Raw genomic sequence first — 22,089 nt, forward strand, 5'->3', positions numbered from 1 at the left:
CATTTCTGGCTGACAAATTTCAGCAGGTTCTGATTTGCTCTTGGGCAAAATTTTCTTTTTTTTTTTTTTTTTTTTTTGGTTTATTTTATTTTATTTTAGGTTTCGGGGTACATGTGATGAACATGCAAGATTGTTGCATAGGTACACACATGGCAGTGTGGTTTGCTGCCTTCCGTCCCCTCACCTGTATCTGTCATTTCTCCCCATGCTATCTCTTCCCACTTCCCCACCCCCCACCCCTCCCCCATTTCCCCCCAACGGACCCCAGTGTGTAGTGCTCCCCTCCCTGTGTCCTTGTGTTCTCATTGTTCAGCACCCGCCTATGAGTGAGAATATACGGTGTTTGATTTTCTGCTCTTGTGTCAGTTTGCTGAGAATGATGGTTTCCAGGTTCATCCATGTCCCTACAAAGGACGTGAACTCATCCTTTTTGATGGCTGCATAATATTCCATGGTGTATATGTACCACATTTTCCCTATCCAGTCTATCATCGTTGGACATTTGGGTTGGTTCCAGGTCTTTGCTATTGTAAACAGTGCTGCAATGAACATTCGTGTGCACGTGACCTTGTAGTAGAATGATTTATAATCCTTTGGATATATACCCAGTAATGGGATTGCTGGGTCAAATGGGATTTCTATTTTTAGGTCCTTGAGGAATCGCCACACTGTCTTCCACAATGGTTGAACTAATTTACATTCCCACCAACAGTGTAGAAGTGTTCCTATTTCTCCACATCCTCTCCAGCATCTGTTGTTTCCCGATTTTTTAATGATTGCCATTCTAACTGGTGTGAGATGGTATCTCAATGTGGTTTTGATTTGCATTTCTCTGATGACCAGTGATGATGAGCATTTTTTCATATGTTTGTTGGCCTCCTGTATGTCTTCTTTTGTAAAGTACCTGTTCATGTCCTTTGCCCATTTTTGAATGGGCTTGTTAGTTTTTTTCTTGTAGATCTGCTTTAGTTCTTTGTAAATTCTGGATATCAGCCCCTTGTCAGATGGGTAGGCTGCAAAAATTTTTCCCCAATCTGTTGGTTGGCGATTCACTCTACTGACGGTTTCTTTTGCCGTGCAGAAGCTGTGGAGTTTGATTAGGTCCCATTTGTCTATTTTGGTTTTTGTTGCCATTGCTTTTGGCGTTTTGGTCATGAAGTCCTTGCCTACACCTATGTCCTGAATGGTTTTGCCTAGATTTTCCTCTAAGGTTTTTATGGTGTTAGGTCTGATGTTTAAGTTTTTAATCCATCTGGAGTTAATTTTGGTGTAAGGTGTCAGGAAGGGGTCCTGTTTCTGCTTTCTGCACATGGCTAGCCAGTTTTCCCAACACCATTTATTAAACAGGGAGTCCTTTCCCCATTGCTTGTTTTTGTCAGGTTTGTCGAAGATCAGATGGTTGTGGGTATGTTGTTTTTCCTGTGAGGCCTCTGTTCTGTTCCATTGGTCTATATCTCTGTTTCGGTACCAGTACCATGCTGTTTTGATTACTGTAGCCTTGTAGTATAGTTTGAAGTCCGGTAGTGTGATGCCTCCTGCTTTGTTCTTTTTGCTTAGAATTGACTTGGCTATGCGGGCTCTCTTTTGGTTCCATATGAAGTTTAAGGTGTTTTTTCCAGTTCTGTGAAGAAGGTCATTGGTAGCTTGATGGGAATAGCATTGAATCTGTAAATTACTTTGGGCAGTATGGCCATTTTCACGATGTTGATCCTTCCTAACCATGAACATGGAATGTTTCTCCATCTGTTTGTATCCTCTCTTATTTCATTGAGCAATGCCTTGTAGTTCTCCTTGAAGAGGTCCTTTACGTTCCTTGTTAGTTGTATTCCTAGGTACTTTATTCTCTTTGTAGCAATTGTGAATGGCAGTTCGTTCTTGATTTGGCTCTCTTGAAGTCTATTACTGGTGTACAGGAATGCTTGTGATTTTTGCACGTTGATTTTGTATCCTGAGACTTTGCTGAAGTTGTTTATCAGTTTCAGGAGATTTTGGGCTGAGATGATGGGATCTTCCAGATATACAATCATGTCATCTGCAAATAGAGACAATTTGATTTCCTCCTTTCCAATTTGAATACCCTTTATTTCTTTTTCTTGCCTGATTGCTCTGGCTAGAACTTCCAGTACTATATTGAATAGGAGTGGTGAGAGAGGGCATCCTTGTCTAGTGCCAGATTTCAAAGGGAATGCTTCCAGTTTTTGCCCATTCAGTATGATATTGGCTGTTGGTTTGTCGTAAATAGCTTTTATTGTTTTGAGATACGTTCCATCAATACCTAGTTTATTGAGGGTTTTTAGCATAAAGGGTTGTTGAATTTCGTCAAAAGCCTTCTCTGCGTCAATTGAGATAATCATGTGGTTTTTATCTTTGGTTCTGTTTATGTGGTGAATTACGTTTATGGACTTGCATATGTTGAACCAGCCTTGCATCCCTGGGATGAATCCTACTTGATCATGGTGGATGAGCTTTTTGATATGCTGTTGCAATCGGTTTGCCAGTATTTTATTGAAGATTTTTGCATCTATGTTCATCATGGATATTGGCCTGAAATTTTCTTTTCTTGTTGAGTCTCTGCCGGGTTTTGGTATCAGGATAATGTTTGTCTCGTAAAATGATTTGGGAAGGATTCCCTCTTTTTGGATTGTCTGGAATAGTTTCAGAAGGAATGGTATCAGCTCCTCTTTGTATGTCTGGTAGAATTCCGCTGTGAACCCAGCTGGACCTGGGCTTTTTTTGGGTGTTAGGCTCTTTATTGCTGCCTCGACTTCAGACCATGTTATTGGTCTATTCAGGGTTTCGGCTTCTTCCAGGTTTAGGCTTGGGAGGGTGCAGGTGTCCAGGAATTTATCCATTTCTTCCAGGTTTACTAATTTATGTGCATAGAGTTGTTTGTAGTAATCTCTGATGATGGTTTGGATTTCTGTGGAATCTGTGGTGATATCCCCTTTATCGTTTTTTATTGCATCAATTTGGTTATTCTCTCTTTTCTTTTTTATTAATCTGGCTAGTGGTCTGTCTATTTTGTTGATCTTTTCAAAAAACCAGCTCCTGGATTTATTGATTTTTTGAAGAGTTTTTTGTGTCTCTATTTCCTTCAGTTCTGCTCTGATCTTAGATATTTCCTGTCTTCTGCTAGGTTTTGAGTTTTTTTGATCTTGCTCCTCTAGCTCTTTCAATTTTGATGATAGGGTGTCAATTTTCGACCTCTCCTTTCTTCTCATGTGGGCACTCATTGCTATATATTTTCCTCTAGAGACTGCTTTAAATGTGTCCCAGAGATTCTGGTATGTTGTGTCTTCGTTCTCATTGGTTTCTAAGAACATCTTTATTTCTGCCTTCATTTCATTGTTTATCCAGTCAACATTCAAGAGCAAGTTGTTCAGTTTCCATGAAGCTGTGTGATTCTGAGTTAGTTTCTGCATTCTGAGTTCTAACTCGATTGCACTGTGGTCTGAGAGACTGTTTGTTATGATTTCTGTTCTTTTGCATTTGCTCAGGAGTGATTTACTGCCAATTATGTGGTCAATTTTAGAGTAGGTGTGATGTGGTGCTGAGAAGAATGTATATTCTGTGGATTTGGGGTGGAGAGTTCTGTAAATGTCTATTAGGTTTGCTTGTTCCAGGTCTGAGTTCAGGTCCTGGATATCCTTGTTGATTTTCTGTCTGGATGATCTGTCTAATATTGACAGTGGGCTGTTAAAGTCTCCCACTATTATTGTGTGGGAGTCTAAGTCTCTTTGTAGGTCATTGAGAACTTGCCTTATGTATCTGGGTGCTCCTGTATTGGGTGAGTATATATTTAGGATCGTTAGCTCTTCTTGTTGCAGTGATCCTTTTACCATTATGTAATGTCCTTCTTTGTCTCTTTTGATCTTTGTTGCTTTAAAGTCTATTTTATCAGAGATGAGAGTTGCAACTCCTGCCTTTTTTTGCTCTCCATTTGCTTGGTAGATCTTCCTCCATCCCTTTATTTTGAGCCTTTGTGTATCCTTGCATGTAAGATGGGTTTCCTGGATACAGCACACTGATGGGTTTTGGCTTTTTATCCAGTTTGCCAGTCTGTGTCTTTTGATTGGGGCATTTAGTCCATTGACATTTAGGGATAGTATTGTTATGTGTGATTTTGATACTGTCATTTTGATGCTACCTGGCTGTTTTGTTGGTTAGTTGATGCAGATTCTTGATTGTGTCGATGCTCTTTTACCATTTGGTGTGTTTTTGGAGTGCCTGGTACTGGTTGTTCCTTTATAAGTGTAGAGCCTCCTTCAGGAGTTCTTGTAGAGCAGGTTTGGTGGTGATGAAATCTCTGAGCGCTTGCTTGTTTACAAAGGATTTTATTTTTCCTTCACTTATGAAGCTTAGTGTGGCTGGATAGGAGATTCTGGGTTGAAAGTTCTTTTCTTTAAGGATGTTGAATATTGGCCCCCAATCTCTTCTGGCTTGTAGGGTTTCTGCTGAGAGATCTGCTGTGAGTCTAATGGGCTTCCCTTTGTGGGTAACCCGACCTTTCTCTCTGGCTGCCCTTAGCATTTTCTCTTTCATTTCAACCTTGGTGAATCTGACGATTATGTGCCTTGGGGTTGCTCTTCTTGCGGAATATCTTTGTGGTGTTCTCTGTATTTCCTGGATTTGAATATTGGTCTGCCTTGCTAGGTTGGTGAAGTTTTCCCGGATAATATCCTGAAGAGTATTTTCCAGCTTGGATTCATTCTCTTCATCACATTCAGGTACACCTATCAGACGTAGATTAGGTCTTTTCACATAGTCCCACATTTCTTGAAGATTTTGTTCATTCCTTTTTGCGCTTTTTTCTCTGTTCTTGCCTTCTCTTTTTATTTCATTGAGTTGATCTTCGACCTCTGATATCCTTTCTTCTGCTTGGTCAATTCGGCTGTTGAAGCTTGTGCATGCTTCACGAAGTTCTCGCGTTGCGTTTTTCAGCTCCATCAATTCACTTATACTCCTCTCTATGCTGTCCATTCTCGTCAGCAGTTCGTCCAATCTTTTTTCAAGGTTCCTATTTTCTTTGCGTGCAGTTAGAACATGTTCTTTTAGCTCGCTGTAGTTTCTTACTACCCACCTTCTGAAGTCTGATTCTATCATTTCATCACTCTCCTTCTCCATCCAGTCTGGTTCCCTTGCTGGTGAGGAGTTGTGATCCCTTTTAGGAGGAGAGGTGTTCTGGTTTCGGGAGTTTTCATCCTTTTTACGCTGGTTTCTTCCCATTTTTGTGGGTTTATCCACCTGTTGTCTGTCTCTGTCTCAGGGAGTTGGAGCTTTATGAGTTTCCGTTGCACTACTGCCTTTTTTTGATTTTTCTTTCAGGTCTGACCCGCCCAGCTAGCAGCACGCCTAGCCACTGCCTGCCCGCAGGGGCTTTGCTGAGCTGCTGTGGGCTCCGCCCAGCTGCCCTGAGCTCTTCCCTGTAGTCCTTTTTATATGGGAGTAGTTAGAACTGCCTCGGCAACGGTGGCCCCGCCTCTGTTATGGCGGACTCTCTCTGTTGTGGGAGGTTGCCTCGGCAACGGCAGCCTGCCTCCGTAGCGGTGGAGAGTCTCAGAAATGGCGGAAGCCCCTCCCCCACCGAGCCGGGCCGTCCAGGTTCAGCTGTGCTTGGTTTGAAGGGCTCAACCCAGAGGGTTTCCAATTACTGTTTTTGTTTTGGTTGTTGTTGGGGGTGGACGGCTGGGACCAACCGAGCCTGATCACCTGGCTCCCTGACTCCGAGTCTTTTCTTTTAAGTTGAAGGACCCCGAGTTCCGGTCGCTTGTTGAACAGGCGCCGGGATCTCCCGTGCTGCGACTCACGGAGTCGGCTCGGCCTGCGGCGCCGGCTCCTGGTGGATTTTCTGCCTAGGAATCTCCTGGCCTGACTCGCTATTTCAGATGAATGGCCCACTCTGCCGTCTCAGGGCTCTGCTTGCCAGCTAAGAGGGCTCCCAGACCAGTGGTTTTTGTACGGAGAACCGCAGCAACAGGGAGTGGTCACAGCAGCCGTGCGGGCGGAATCAGCCCCACAGGGGCCAAACAGCCACACCGGCTGGGACTGCGACGCTGGCGACCCCTCTGCCTGGGTATCTCCTGGTCTGTGGGCAATAAGAGTTCGTCTGTAAATGCGGCGTTCACTCACCCTCTGCACTTTCACTGGGAGCTGAAGTCCTGAGCTGTTCTTAGGCGGCCATCTTCTTGGGCAAAATTTTCTAATTACTTCTGCATAACAAGCCTTCTACTAGAGCAACTTTCTCTAGTTGCAATAGTCTCATTACTACCTTCTTAAATTGTTTGCTACAATTAATTAAATCTTCCTACAATATTTATTAAAATGTAATTTAGGCCAGGCTCAGTGGCTTACACCTGTAATCTCAGCACTTTGGGCGGCCAACACAGGCAGAGATCATGAGGTCGGGAAATAGAGACCATCCTGGCCAGCATTGTGAAACCCCATCACTACTAAAAATACAAAACATTAGCTGGCTGTGGTGGTGCATGCCTGTAGTCCCAGCTGCTTGGGAGGCAGAGGCAGGAGAATCACTTGAACCTGGGAGGTGGAGGTTGCAGTACCGCTGCACTCCAGCCTGGTGACAGAGTGACACTCCATCTCAAAAAAAAAAAAAAAAAAAATGTTATTTAGCAGCTACTATATGTACAAAAATATGGGTGAAATGGTTCACTGAGCTAAACACTCAGAAGAGGAATAATATATAAGAAGGAACTTGTAGCATATGTAAAAGAATTTTGAAAAACTTAAGACCCCTAGCTTTTAATCAATTTGAGTTAGTGAGGGTCACAGCTCCTAGGTTTGGCCGGTAGTCATCTATCATATAACTTTACACCCATTTTTTCCAATGTATATAAGGAAAGGAATTAAACCTCATTTAGATCAATTTATTGAATCAACAGTAAAGAATGGGTAGACCGTATTGATAACAGTCCTCTTTGGCAACAGCTGAAACTGGTAACATTCAAAATTCAAATACTTTAGAAGCATTGATTATTTTGTTTTTGTTTTTGTTTTTTTGAGGTGGTTTTGGTTGAAGAAGCAAATCTACTTGAAAGGCCATGAAATAATTAGGGACCATTGCCAAACAAAATAAAATTAAATGCTATATTGTGTGGTAAAGACAGTAATTGTAAAGTAATTTTGAAGAAGAGGAGATAAGGGATAATTTAAATGGGAAAGAATTTTTGGAGGAGGTGAAAACTGAACAAGACCTTGAGAGGTTGGTTTGGTCATTCAGGAACAGGCTAGACATATATGAATATCAAGATGGTAATTCTGTTTATTATTGAGACATTGGGATAAAGTTTTCGTATGAGTTTTAAAAAAGTTGGATTAAGGCAAATCATGGGTGATTTTGGAAACTGAAAGAGTTAACAATCAGCAACATGGGCAACTGCTGCAGCAGCACCACACTCACCACCACCATATCATCTCTATCCATAAAATGAGACTTTGCTGGGATTAGTCTGTCAGCAACATGTAGGATAAATTGTAGTCCAAATGAAAAGAAATGGGATAGTTGCAGTATTGGAACTGTAGAATAGTGTGGGAATACAATGGGAATGGAGGTTTGAGAGTGCTTCCAGACATATTTCAAAGCAGGAGATACATAACATAACCTTTTTAATTTTATCTCACTCTACATCCCTTCATATAACTGATCAAACTGATTCCCCAGATGTGTTGATTCACATTGTGATTTTGCCCATGATAGATTCTCCACATTTGAAATGACTTTCACATCCACCTTCCTCTGTTTATATTCACAATATTTTCCAAGTTCTGCCCATATGTTATTTTCTGCATCTCAATGGCCATTTCCAAACCTGGAAAAAATCTTCCTCATTTGAATTTGGCAGACGATTGCATTAACTTCTAAGCAAACAAAAGTCTATTATATGTTATCTAGTTTTGTATTTATGCTTTGTAAATCAATATAAAATAATAAAAATTATTGTATACTCTATATCACATATGGTATATAATCTAGAATACCTACTCACATTCCAGTGTTTATTAAATGATGAAAAATAAACTGTGAGTACAACAGTAAATGAATAACAATTTAATGATTTTTGAATAAAGAAATTAAAAGGCAATGTCATGATTTTTATGGTTATTTCTAGTATTTTCCCATTTCATTGTCTTTTTTCTCATCCTCCCTTAATTACCAATTTTATTAATCCCATAAGTGGTTTTTGCCCTTGAAACTTAACAGACCTTGATTATTTGGTACCAACCTAGTACCAAGCAATAATAAATAGATTAAAATTTGCTATGCTTTTTCTTTTAGACTGTCATTATTAACTCTTTTTAAATGTTCCTGCATTAACCAAATTATTCATTCCCAACCACATACTGTTTCTTTACATATTAGGAAGGTCTAAAATGAACATTCTATACAACTTCAAAGCATAAGCCTTCTGATTTGCAAAATCTCCAGCTTTTGGATATCTACTGTATTTCCAACAAAGGAATAATTGTTTTCACCACTCTAAAGGGGCAAATACTTTGTATACATAACCCATCTATGGAATAAGAATCATTGTCTCTGTTTGTGTAAAAAAAATTAATTTATGAACTGCTCTTTTAATTCATAAACTGCTCTCTGTGTGAACTTTTGGTCCCTTTAAAAATCACCATTTCTTGATTGCCCAACCATACAGTACATAGACAGAAGCTATATTAATAATCTCTCAAAGGTGCAGTGTATGTTGTCTGAAAAAAGCATATTTATTCTGTCCAAGCATCAATGAGACATGAGAACTACTCTTTGTTCAGACTCACAGTAGATAGCCATTTTAAAACTTCAATTAATATTTCAGCATGTCCTTCCATTACTGTTTCACTACCACAGCCAGTAATTTCTAGCAGCAAAATGGACTTTGTAAACCATACACATATGTGCCTTGCATGCAAAGAGCAAATGCAGCTATGTTTAATATCTGCAGAAAAAAATATAAATGTAAATGAAATAATATCAACCTATGAATCTTGAACATGTAATTTTATACTTCCTATATAACTGTTGAATAAATATGAATTTTTTTTATATAACATCGTAAGGTATCTTGCTATCTAAAAAGTCCAATCATACATTAATATTCAACAAATAGTTCTTGAAATGCCAGTCAGCACAGAACTGCTCTTTGTGCCATGGGGTTTATAAAAAATAACAACGTAATATAACACCTTACTTTTGCCTTTGAACAATTTACAATCATAAGTATGGTTCATCTTTTTAATCAAAATGAGAGTTTTGAATGAAAAAAGATGCTTTGTAGTCTCAATCTTACTTTATATAGATATTAAATTCCATGATCTGGCTATAACATCTGGTATGAAATTTTGTTCCCATATTAACATTAATCTCCTTTTCATGGATCTGTCGTCTATTTTCATATCCTTTTTTTGCTAACAAAAATGCACATATCTACATTTATGTGACAATGAAGTAGGATACTTGGAACATATCATTTTGAAGCAATGATGTTCACTATATTGCTCTTTATGGGGATAATTTCATCTTCAGTGAAGGACACAAGAAATCAGCCTTATACAACTTACTATTCCATTTATTGACAAGACATTGATAAAAGTAACACTTACACAAGGTATTATTCATTATTCACTTTATAAGAAAATATGAGATACTGTATACTTCTTTCTAAGTTATAAAAAAGTGTGCCTTTCTTGTATCATAGGAATATTTGATTTTTATAGACAATTATTTTGGGGTATAAACTGGTCAAGTTTCTTCATGTTTGGCAGCTGTAATATTTAAATGTAATGCATAAACTCTTCTTAAAAGTTGTTTACATACTTGTATGTAACTTTCTGTTTGGGATCATGTAATTATACTATGTTATTTTCTCATTTTTGTCTCACTGATTATTTTTAATGTTACTAAACTATATGTCATTTTGTAAGCCTATAAAAATGAGAATGGCAATAAACATCTATTTATGACAGGGAATTTTTACTTGATGCTGATAATTCTCTCTTCTTTCTTACTCTGGGTTGCCACTGGCAAGTGAGTGGAGTGTATCTGGTGTTTCCATGTTATCATTATCTGTTCCCTCTTTAATGCTTTAGAATCTAGTTTTTTTTTCCTCCACTCTATGAAATATCTTTTTAAAGGACTTTGCCATTTCCCAGTCATTTGAGTTTGGCAATGTGACTATATCTATGACTTACATTCTTCATTTCTACTCTGGAGATGATAATATCTTCATATGTTTGTTTTGAGGATTAAATGAGACAAAGTACATGCAGTGTTTATTAAGCATAACGCCTGGCACATTTTATGTGCTTAAAAATGGTGCTGATGATAACAGTGTTGTACTAATGACGGATACTCTCCCACATAATGCCATTTTTTGTTTTTTAAAATATTTATTAGCAGCACAAGATTTTTCTAGTCTTATATGCTTAAGCTACATATTTGACTCTTTGTCAGGGTCTCCTATATTCAACCTGTTGTGAAATATTTTTTTGCCTTTACATAGCTCTTAAATCGGCCCCTTCTCTATTCTCTTGATATCATTCTCATGCTATCTGAGCAGACAGGATCTGGTGACACAGTGAAAATGTTCCCTAAAAGAGAAGAAGAGCTAAAGAGATCTTGAGTACAGAGGCACAGAAAAAATGCAGAAATACTATTAAAAATAATAACTACCAGAACAACAAGCAATCAGAAATGCTAGTAGGACTGGATGAGGTGTTCGTTTTCAAACAGGTTTTATAAAGTTTAGAAAGAAGTAGCCCTATTTAGTTTATATGGAAATAGCGCATTTGAGGAAAGGTGATGGGAGTGGGAGCTAGGATAAAGGAGGGGGGAAAATTCAGTTTTCATGATTAACAGCTAAATTAACAGTTAAAAGTTTAATTAATTAAATAATTTGTATGTTTGTTCCTCCAAGTGGTCACAAGCAGTTAAAGAAGAGAAAAAGGTAAGCAAGTGGACTAGATGGCAAATAAACAGTCAGAAGGTGGAAAAAATATATAATAATATAGGTATAATATCATTTAATTATAATATATTCATATCTTTTTAATATTTATTTCAAAGAGATAATAGTTATTTATCCAGTCTGTAACAAGTCAGTAATAGGTATTTAAATTTGAAGTATAGATTTTAATTCTACTGACAGGAACCGCAAGTCTTTGATACTTGCAATTAGACTTACCTCAATGATATGTTTCTTGCAAACACTGATGCTTATATCTAATGATATTGGCATATCTGTATTAGTTTTTAATATCTAAAGATGGTATTGATACTATGGGTAGTCAAAATGCTTTATAATCAGGTGAATTGCTTATTGAATTGCTTATTTCACTGTGAATTGCTTAATGAAATTAAATAGAAAATGAGATGATTTTAATACATTTGAATTCCCATGTTAAAAAGGTACCTTAGTTGGTTGTTTAGCACCTTTTTTATTTTATAACTAGGCATACAAAATTTCACCTGCCTTTCATAAAAATTCCCTCTATATTTAAAATTTTCCTCGGTGAGCTTTTCAAGTCAATATTTTGCCTAATACACACACACACACACACACACACACACACACACACACACACACAGGTTTTATCTATTTATCTATATATATACACACACATATACACACATATATATCTCCAGTAATGTGTATATATATAAATGCCTACATGCAGATAATATAAGATATACATTTATATCTTATTTGTAATTATTGGTAATGTGATATATAAAGCCAGAGAACTAAATTGTTTGTTCTAGATTAAATTAACCAACTGTAGAACCCCTGCTCCATCTTGACTGCTACCAACTATTGGAAACATGGATGCATAAGCAATTCAAATGTATAGTTCTCCTCAAAACTATACAACTGGAGGAGAAATTACAGCTTTAAAATATCTGTATCAATGCTTATACAGACAGGGTAACTGATTTTTTTTAAAAAATGCTAACAATGTTTCCAGTGTCTTATATTACATGTTTTATGCTTCAATCTATATTGTATGATTATTAGATTGAAAATTCCTTGAGACCCTAACAGAGTGGTTCACATTTTGCAGATTTTCAATAAATATAAGTACATGAGCACAATCTTTTCTTAAAGATTACATTACAATTCAAAGATGTAATTGCAACTTATACTCAATGAAACAAAGCTTAAACTATTAAAGTGTGTTCAGAGACCATTTTTATAAAACGTTACCTTTACACACAGGCCTGTGATCACTCCAAGCAGCAAAAACTTCAGCTATCCGTTGACAGGTGATGCTCTTTGCGCCCTGTAGGACATAATCTTCACCACAAGAGAACTGCACAGTTGATCCAAGGCTAAAGTTAAATAAAAGAGAAAAATATGATTAGAAAGATGCAACATAATAACTAGGCTCCACTTCTAATGGCAATATCCAATAGGTTAAACTGTACTACAGTGACAAAAAGTATCTTCGAAAACAAAATGTGAAAGTGTGACTTGTAGAAATTTAAAGCTATCATCAAGTTTAATCATCTTGTTAATAGATGTAGAAACCAAGGTCAAATAATTGACGGAGTTCACCATGCTAAGTAGGTGGTAAATGTGAATCAAAATGTGGCTATTTTGACTTGTATTCATGCCATAATACAGTGTTTTTCTGGCATGTATTTACATATGCATGTATGTGTCTTTACATGTATATGTATTAAGACATGGATTTGTTCCTATATGCATGCATTTAATATACTTAGAGATGAAAAATTGTACTGATTGTTTTTCAGATGAATTTTTTTCTAAAAAATATTTTAATTTTTTGTGGGTACATAGTAAGTGTGTATCTTTATGGAGTACATAAGATGTTCTCATGAAGTCATTCAATGTGAAATAATTAATCAGGGAGAATGAGGTATTTATCCCCCTCATAAATTTATCCTTTGTGTTACAAAAAATCCAATTACATTCTTTTGGTTATTTTAAACTATATGATTAAGTTATTATTGGCTATAGCTATCCTGTTATACTATCAAATAGTAGGTCTTATTCATTCTTCCTAATTTTTTTTAACCCATTAACCATACCCACCTCCCTCCTAACCCTGCATTACACTTCCCAGCCTGTGGTAACCATTCTTCTACTCTCTATATCCGTAAGTTCTGTTGTTTTGATTTTTAGATCCCATAAATAAGTGAGAACATGTGATGTTTGTGTTTCTGTGCCTGGCTTATTTCACTTAATAATCTCCAGTCCCATCCATGTTGTTGCAAATGACAGGATCTCATTCTTTTTATGGCTAAATAGTCCCTTAACGTGGCATAAAAAGTCTTCCAGCAGAAAGTCCCCACCAACCTCTACATGTCTTCTCTCATTCACTGTGACACCTGATCAGTGTCTCTAGAAGTTAATTTATATAAACAAAAAGAGGTTATGTTTACAGTTTTCTTAGACCTCGTCATGACTCCAAGTTTTGTTCAGACTACCCTTAGAACTTGAGCAACCTTAAAAATTTATATAATCAATTATCTGCCTTTTTTCTTCTTTCTCAACTCAATAAATGAAAACCCCATTCTACAGTTGTTAAGGCCAAAAACCTTAAAGTTATTCTTTTTTTTTTTTTTTTGAGACGGAGTTTCACTCTTGTTACCCAGGCTGGAGTGCAATGGTGCGATCTCGGCTCACCGCAACCTCCGCCCCCTGGGTTCAGGCAATTCTCCTGTCTCAGCCTCCTGAGTAGCTGGGATTACAGGCACACGCCACCATGCCCAGCTAATTTTTTGTATTTTTAGTAGAGACGGGGTTTCACCATGTTAACCAGGATGGTCTCGATCTCTTGACCTCGTGATCCACCCACCTTGGCCTCCCAAAGTGCTGGGATTACAGGCTTGAGCCACCGTGCCCGGCCCTTAAGTTATTCTTAACTCATCTTTCTGTCTTGCATTTCATATCCACCCCATCAAGAAGATCCTGTCAGTAACATATTAAAAATCCAGAATCTAACTTTTTCACCCCTACAGTGTCAATAGGAATCTGAGCTACAATTTCTCATTCATATGATTGCAATAGTCCCTTTTGCTATGTTGTTAGTTCATCCTCTTTCTGTTCTTGACACCCTGCAATCTATTCTTAAATAGTATCCAGAGCAAACTTTTTTAAATATATATTTTATTGCGTTTTAGGTTTTGGGGTACATGTGAAGAACATGCAAGATTGTTGCATAGGTACATACATGGAAATGTGGTTTGCTGCCTTCCTCCTCGTCACCTATATTTGACATTTCTCACCATGTTATACGTCCCCAACTCCCCACCCCCTGCTGTCCCTCCTCTATTTCCCCCCCACAGACCACAGTGTGTGATACTTCCCTCCCTATGTCCATGTGTTCTCATTGATCAACACCAGCCTATGAGTGAGAACAGGCGGTGTTTGATTTCTGTTCTTGTGTCAGTTTGCTGAGAATGATGGTCAAAAAGGATGAAAACACCCAAAACCAGAGCAAAGTTTTTAAGAGCTAGTTTAAATTATATGACTTTTGTACTTTCAAATTTTCTATCCCTGTTTCACTCAGAATAAAGGGATTGCCTGTTTCACTCATAACAAAGGGATTGCCCTTAAAATTGCCGATGTGATCTGGCTTCTGCTAATTGGCAGAATTTATTTCCTATTCTCCTTCTATCACTGTTCTTTAGATTTATTGACTTCTGGCTTGAAGATATTAAGCATGCACCTCCCTCAGGTCTTTACACTTGCTGATATACCAATCTGGAACTAATTCTTCAGAAATCCTATTATCTCCCATTCTCAATTCTTCTGGTTTCTCCTTGCATGCCATTTTATCCCTAAGTCTCTCCCTTACTGCTCTGAATAAAACAGCTACACCTATTCCATTATCTTCTTCCTTATTATTTCCTATATACTATCTAATGCAGTTTATTTGTCTCTTCACCTCCACACACACACACACACACACACAAAAAAAAAAAACTCAAGTCACTTATCTATTTTGTTTCCCAACATGTCAAACATTTCCAAAAGTATTGTAAGTTTATGTATAGATTTTTAAGAGAGTAACTGTTATCTTTTGCAGATTTATTGTTTGCTAATGTATAAGACTGCCTAATGTATTCAGATATATCCTTATCCCTATAACTGGAAAAAATATACTTACATCAGGATTCTCTCTCAAGGCTATTTAAATTTTTATAATCCATGGCACCCACCATTTCTCATTACTTGCTGCATTTGCTGTGTTCCGGAAAGAGCAAGCAAAATACTAATGCGGTTGGAGCACAGAAAATAAAGAGAGGGTTATGTGAAATTAAGTCAAGGAAGCAATTAGGGGTTGCAGTTAGATTGCTTACAACTTTGTAGGCCATGGTAAGCATTTTGACCTTCATTCTGAGAGAACTGGGAAGTTGTTATAGGGGAATAAAACAAGTGAATATTATGCTTTAAAATGATCTCATTGGTTCCTGAGAGAAGGATACAATTTATGGGGCCAAAGACAGAAGCAGAGAGTTTAGTTAACAAGCTGTCACAGTAATCCTAGTTTTCATAGAGATGATAGAATGGCAACAACTATTAGAAAAGCAGTAGCTAGAAACTAATGATGATAAAAAGTATCAGGGGATGGAGGAAGAAGGCCCTGTATACAGCCCGGTCCATAGGATTCATTTAATTACTATTTTCTCATTAACTTAATAAATTAATGCTCTATCAAGGTCACCATATTTGTCACAGACGATTATGATATTCTAGTTGTAACCAGGCTCTTCTTGCTAAAAGTAATAAATGACATCTTGTTTAACTGACAGGTGTTTGAGCATGTTTCTCTTGATTACAGCAAATTAATTCACTTAGCTTGGAGACAGAAAATTGGTAATAATAAACATGTAACTGTTTTGCTATTTGCTAAAGAATACCAACAGTGGTCTCTGAAGCTTCTAAACTTATTTTTTTCCCTAAAGATTAGCCATCTCAACATGTTTTTCTCCCCTTAATACATTAGGAAAAGTAGTTTAGAGTAGTAGTTAACAGTTTTAGCTACAGAATCACAGGTATCTCCTTTCAAATACTAACTCTGCCCTAAACTTCAGCTTTCTCGATCTGTTATGATAATGTAATGAATTATTATTTATAAACTACACAGTGTCTATGACATAATAAGCACTCTGTTATTTCCCTCAATCAGATTAAAATGAAGTCCTCATGGTCTTGGAGTTCTTGTCTATTAAAGTAATTTTGAGTATCTCTGAATTGCTCAATTTGTCCCAACTTTAAAATTTCATTCTCATAATTACATTTAAGTTCTGGTGAAGGAAATTTAGTTTTGTCCATTTATAAAGTTTATATTCTCAAAATTTGCATCCCATATCTCCCTAACACGCACCTTATGTTCAAAATACCATTACCTGTAATTTATTTTTTCTCATAGCTCTGGTCTTTCTACTCTGCCAAGAATTCTCATTTTCTTTATTTAGCTTAATCGTTATTAAGACTTGATTTTAATTTTAGGTTACTCATGAAGTTCTTATTAATTTATCCATTCAGAATTAAATGTTTTTGTCTCTTTGTCCATTGCATGTCAATACCTTAGTAGAACAATTGCTACAATGCTTTAGGGGCTTAAGTTAAACAGGAGCATTAAGAGAGAGAAATAGTAGATAGATAAAGAAGGTAGGAGGAAAGGAGCCTTCTTACCTAGATGAGAGGGCCATTTTCTACTTTAATATTTTATCTTAGGTTAGATTATGAGATGCCATCTAAATATATCATATATGACACTTTGGCCACATGGCCCATGGTTGTCCTCTGATTTAGATTTTCTAAGTCTGCTCTGGGGTGTTTATGCTGCAGGAGGAGAGGAAATGGGATATTTTAAATGAGGACTTAAATTTCTTTAAGCAGAATCCAAACTGTGAATATGGTAAATATTTCTAATTACTCATGTATATTGTATAAGCCATTAATTACTTCCCCATCAAAGAAGAAAAGCCTCTATCTTGGGCATTTGGAGGAATCTTCATTCAGGATCACAGATACACTTTAACATATTCTAGACCAAAAATATAAAAGTGCAAAACAACACAGAGGACAGAAGTCAATGAAATAAGCAGCCTTTCCAGTAAAATCCAAGCTCAATAATCAGAAAACAGGTATCTTAAATAAATGCACCATGTTTTCAATGTATTAACTATTTTAATATTTGAGTCAAACTTAAGAAAAACACTAAGTATCATTGAGACAGAAAGAGAGAGAGAGACAGAGAGAGACAGAGAGAGAGACAGAGAGAGAGTATGTATTCCTAGGAAACAATTCAGTTACTGTGAAATGACAAGGACAAGCTGTAACCACTGAAATTCATCTGTCACCACTGAAGAGATGTCTACCCTACCCAGCTAAATAAAACTTTCTACTTTAGTAAGTTATTCATTTTGATACAACATTTCAAAACAAATGGCTGAGCACATTTTTAATTTGAAAGTACCAAGTCATCAAGCAAATGATACGTAATGATATTGTTCGAAAAACTAGTGTTGACTTTCTCATGCTGGCCAATGTTTAAGTGCTGTCATCTTTGTTAAAATGGTACTTATTTTGCAAAAACACTCTATAATATCAAAGCTTTCTGTAAGAGAAGATATGAGGTTTTTCAAAATACATAATTTTTTACCTATGTTGACCCAAGATAGTGAATCTATAATTTTTTGTTGTTGTTGTTATTATCAAATATAATATGAACAAAGACAGAAATATGGAAGGACAGATGATAGTGCTTGGGTTATAGAAGAGAATCTAATAAAAACAAAGGAGGAAGGAATCTTGAAAGCATTACATCAAGAGTTAATTTGTCTGTACTTTTGTTGTTATTATTTTTTGGTCTATTTAAAAGGTCTAGACAATTTCCTGACAGATGCAGAAATTCAACACAAAGTAGCAGATGCACATTTTTCAAAATTATCACTGTACAAATAGAAATTATTCAGGCATAAGGAATGATCAAAAATTAAAGCATCTGCAAACCATTTCTGTTGTAAAAAAATCAAAACACTAAACGTGAAGAAAATAACCATTACCAAAATGCCACAATAATGCTGGTTAAATATCTTTAAAAGTCTAATTATTCTCTAAATGTCTTTAAACTAGCAATTTCAAAAATGAGTAACTCCACATTAGAAAATCTAAGGTTATCTCAGGAGTAGGGGATTTTTACAATATAAGATTTTCTGTTGTAAAATTGTGTGTATTGCAGAAATTTTGAAAATTAAGATTAGCAAAAAAAAAAAGTGAAAACCATTTAAGCTCTACACTGTTAAATGCATTTTTGAATCTAATTCCAAAATTATAGTTCTTTTCATATTCAAATTATTTTGTTCTTTCCTTCTTGTTAAATTGGAGCAAGTGACAATCCTTACAGAGAGGTCATTCGTTTAACTAGTTTTGGATTCAATCCTTCCTGCCTTGTCATTACTTGTACTATTAATTATTCCTTCTTTCTCTTGAATATTCAATTCTCATTTTAAGGTGGTAGTAAAAACGATGGTATTAATCCATTTACTTGTAAGTAATAAAAATTAAATGTTAATAAACTTTATCCAATGGGATAAATTATTTTATTTTCAAAATATTTTGTTTCTGATGCTGTTATATAAATAAATTTTCTTAGATATAATACAGTATTTCATCTCATACCAAAACTTTTCTTCAAAATATAATAAATAACATGGTTTTTTAAATGCCTATTGCCTATTTCATTGACCTTATAAAATTAATGTCTTTCCTTTAGAGAAATAGTGTCAAACAAACCAAGACTAGGTCCAATACAAGGAGAATTCAATTCAGCATTCACATGCCTTCGTATTTCTTTACATTGCTGGTTATAATCAGTCTGAATATTGTTTTTTACTGGGTATCTTGCTTTGTGGAATACTTAAGGTCACTCACTACCTCATTCAATATTTATGCCAACTACTGCCCTATTTAATAACCCCTAGCTTGGTTATTTGTGTACAATTTCAAGCATACTAGAAAAATCATAATGCTACCTGTCTTTGTCCCTCCAATACATGACTTCAGATAAATTCTATCGCTAGGAGTATATCCCTCTTCTTAAGGATTTACTTTCTCTATTTATATACTTCTATGAAACATAACATAGTATACTGAAAAATGTTGTAATTCCAAAATAAGCAATATTCTGGAAAAAGGAAAAAAATCCCAAAACAGATTGTTCAGAGAGAAACAACAAAAGCCCTAGGCAAGTACATTAGTTAATATAGATTTCCACATGAGAACAGACCCTTCATTAGTTAAATGAGCAAGCTAAAAACAAAAGTCACAGAAAAAGTTGTAATTTCAAACCTTCAAGAGAAAGCATACTGATTATTATGATAGAGTCCTTTAATCTCCAAATTTAACTGTGGTGAGCTCCTCAGAATCCACAAAAAAATCTTTCTATGACATCCAGTAAGATTTGAAATTTTCAATTTAGTACAACTACTAAAAATGCAAGAGCTGAAGATTTTTTTTAATAATACTTTAAGTTCTGGGATACATATGCAGAATGTGCAGACTTGTTACGTAAGTATACACGTGCCATGGTTTGCTTCATCCATTGTCCCATCATCTACATTAGCTATTTCTTCTAATGCTGTCCCTCCCCTACATCCCACCCCCTGCTATCCCTCCCCTAGCTCCCCCAACCCCCAACAGGCCCTGGTATGTGATATTTCCCTCCCTGTGTCCATGTGTTCTCATTGTTCAGCACCCATTTATGAGTGAGAACATGTGGTATTTGGTTTTCTGTTCTTGGGTCAGTTTGCTGAGAATGATGGTTTCCAGCTTTATCCATGTCCCTGCAAAGGACATGAACTCATCCTTTTTTCTGGCTGAATAGTATTCCATGGTGTATATGTGCCAATTTTTCTTTATCCAGTCTATCACTGATTGTTATTTGGGTTGGTTCCAAGTCTTTGCTATTGTGAACAGTGCCACAATAAACAAACATGTAGATGTGTTTTTATAAAAGAACGATTTACAATCCTTTGGGTATATATCCAGTAATGGGATTGCTAGGTCAAATGGTATTTCTAGTTCTAGACCCTTCAGAAATTGCCACACTATCTTACAGAATGGTTGAATTAATTTACACTCACACCAATGGTATAAAAGTGTTCCTTTTTCTCCATATCCTATCCAGCATCTGTTGTCTTCTGATTTTTTAATGATCACCATTCTAAATGGCATGAGATGGTAACTCAAATTGGTTTTGATTTGCATTTCTCTTATGACCAGTGACAATGAGCTTTTTTTCATGTTTGTTGGCTGCATACATGTCTTCTTTTATGAAGTGTCTGTTGGTATCCTTTGCCTACTTTTTGAGGGGGTAGTTTTATTTTTTTTTTCCCTCTTGTAAATTTCTTTAAGTTCTTTGTAGATTCTGGATATTAGCCCTTTGTCACATGAGTAGATTGCAAAAATTTTTCCCATTCTTTTGGTTGCTGGTTCACTATACTGATAGTTTCCTTTGCTGTGCAGAAGCTCTTTAGTTTAATTAGATCCCATTTGCCTATTTTGGCTTTTGTTGCCATTGCTTTTGGTGTTTTAGTCATGAAGTCCTTGCCATGCCTATGTACCAAATGATATTGCCTAGGTTTTCTTCTAAGTTTTTATCTTGATAATTATTTTTATGGAGACTAAGAGATAAATACTTGTCACCATATAATGTTTTTATTTTGTTTCACTTTATGTTTTATATATAACCTTCTCTGGGTCAGATTTTTTTCTTAATTAAATACTTTTTAATAGATCTTCAATTCTACATAAACACAATATTTTGCATAACAAGTGAAGAATGGTGCAGATAGATAACTGTGTTATAATGTAATAAAAGGCACAGAATGGGATAATGATATTCTTTGATAGAAAAAGGGGAATAAAACAAAGTGCTGTTGAAGGCTGCTAGTAGAATGGATTAGAAAGTAACATTATATTGTTCAGAAAAATTACGATATACATACATGTAAGAGGCAAGTATAATTTAATTAAAAGCTTAAATAACACCAGTTTTTTTTTATGTGGTACAAATGTTTTTAAGATATAAGTTCAAATCATTTGACAATAGTAAATATTTCAAATAGCATTAATTGAATGGCTGTTTGGGATCATTTTTGTTAGTATCATCATAGGAAAGAAAGTGGTTAACATTATAAATTAGAAACTGGTTATGTAATCCCATCAAATGAAATGTAAAATAAAATTAGTATAAGAACTAATAAATGAAATAATTTAATGCTATATTAAATAGCATTATTATTAGGTTGGTAGGCTTCCTAATGATATCCATAACATGCTATTTTGAAGTTCACATGTAGGCATATTCATACAATATGTCTCTTTAAGCCATAGCCATAAAATAAGGCAAGGTCAACATCTCATTCTTGCCACATTAACTTTAACTGTACCCATTGCTATTTCACTACCTGTCTTCTCACCCCTGTATTACTAGTTGACAGTAATGAACTAAATAATGTAATGAGGATAAACCTTTTTGTATCTAATTTTTCCAGGCTTATATTATATTAAACTTTGATCTTTTAATAGTGGTAACACATTAATTATATTTAATTAAATAAATATTAATTATATTTTTTAAAGCCCCAGATGACTGTGGCCCTATCTTTAAGAACAGCTGTCAGAGAGAAATAAACCAATTGAAGTAGAGGTTTAAATAGTTAAAGTCAAAACCACCACAGGGTAGGAAATCATTAGAGGCACAGATGAACTGAGCTTTGTAATACACAATTTGTAAATTATCCAAAGTGATCAAGTTTATTTTTAATACTAAAATAAATTATTAAAATAATAGTAAACATAGATATTTGAATAGAACATTCTGGTTTAAAAAGTACTTTTCTGTATAAATTCCCCTTTGATCTACTCCTGATGTTTTTACCCATTAATGTCATAGCAATTTACAAGAGTAACCCACAAGACACTTTGTGAGTGATATTTAAAATGCAAAGACTGATGTGCATAGCAACTACCTCATCTTCTGTGAACTGTTCAATATTTTACACATTGGAAGAACCAGTTATATTGAACACTGACTACTGAC

At 35.7% G+C, this 22,089-nt stretch overlaps 1 protein-coding gene across 8 annotated transcripts in view; it reads right to left on the reverse strand.

Annotated features, from left to right (window-relative positions):
• Positions 1–22,089, reverse strand: part of CSMD3 (CUB and Sushi multiple domains 3) — a 1,243,168-nt gene that overhangs the window by 733,875 nt on the left and 487,204 nt on the right. For all 8 annotated transcript variants that reach the window (XM_039464529.2, XM_074387065.1, XM_074387064.1 and 5 more), the window contains one exon: positions 12,210–12,334. In XM_039464529.2, the coding sequence (XP_039320463.1) occupies positions 12,210–12,334 (125 nt within the window). The remainder of the gene's footprint in view (positions 1–12,209; positions 12,335–22,089) is intronic.

This window comes from Saimiri boliviensis, chromosome 15 (genome assembly GCF_048565385.1).
Source record: "Saimiri boliviensis isolate mSaiBol1 chromosome 15, mSaiBol1.pri, whole genome shotgun sequence".
Classification (NCBI taxonomy): Eukaryota; Metazoa; Chordata; class Mammalia; order Primates; family Cebidae; genus Saimiri; species Saimiri boliviensis.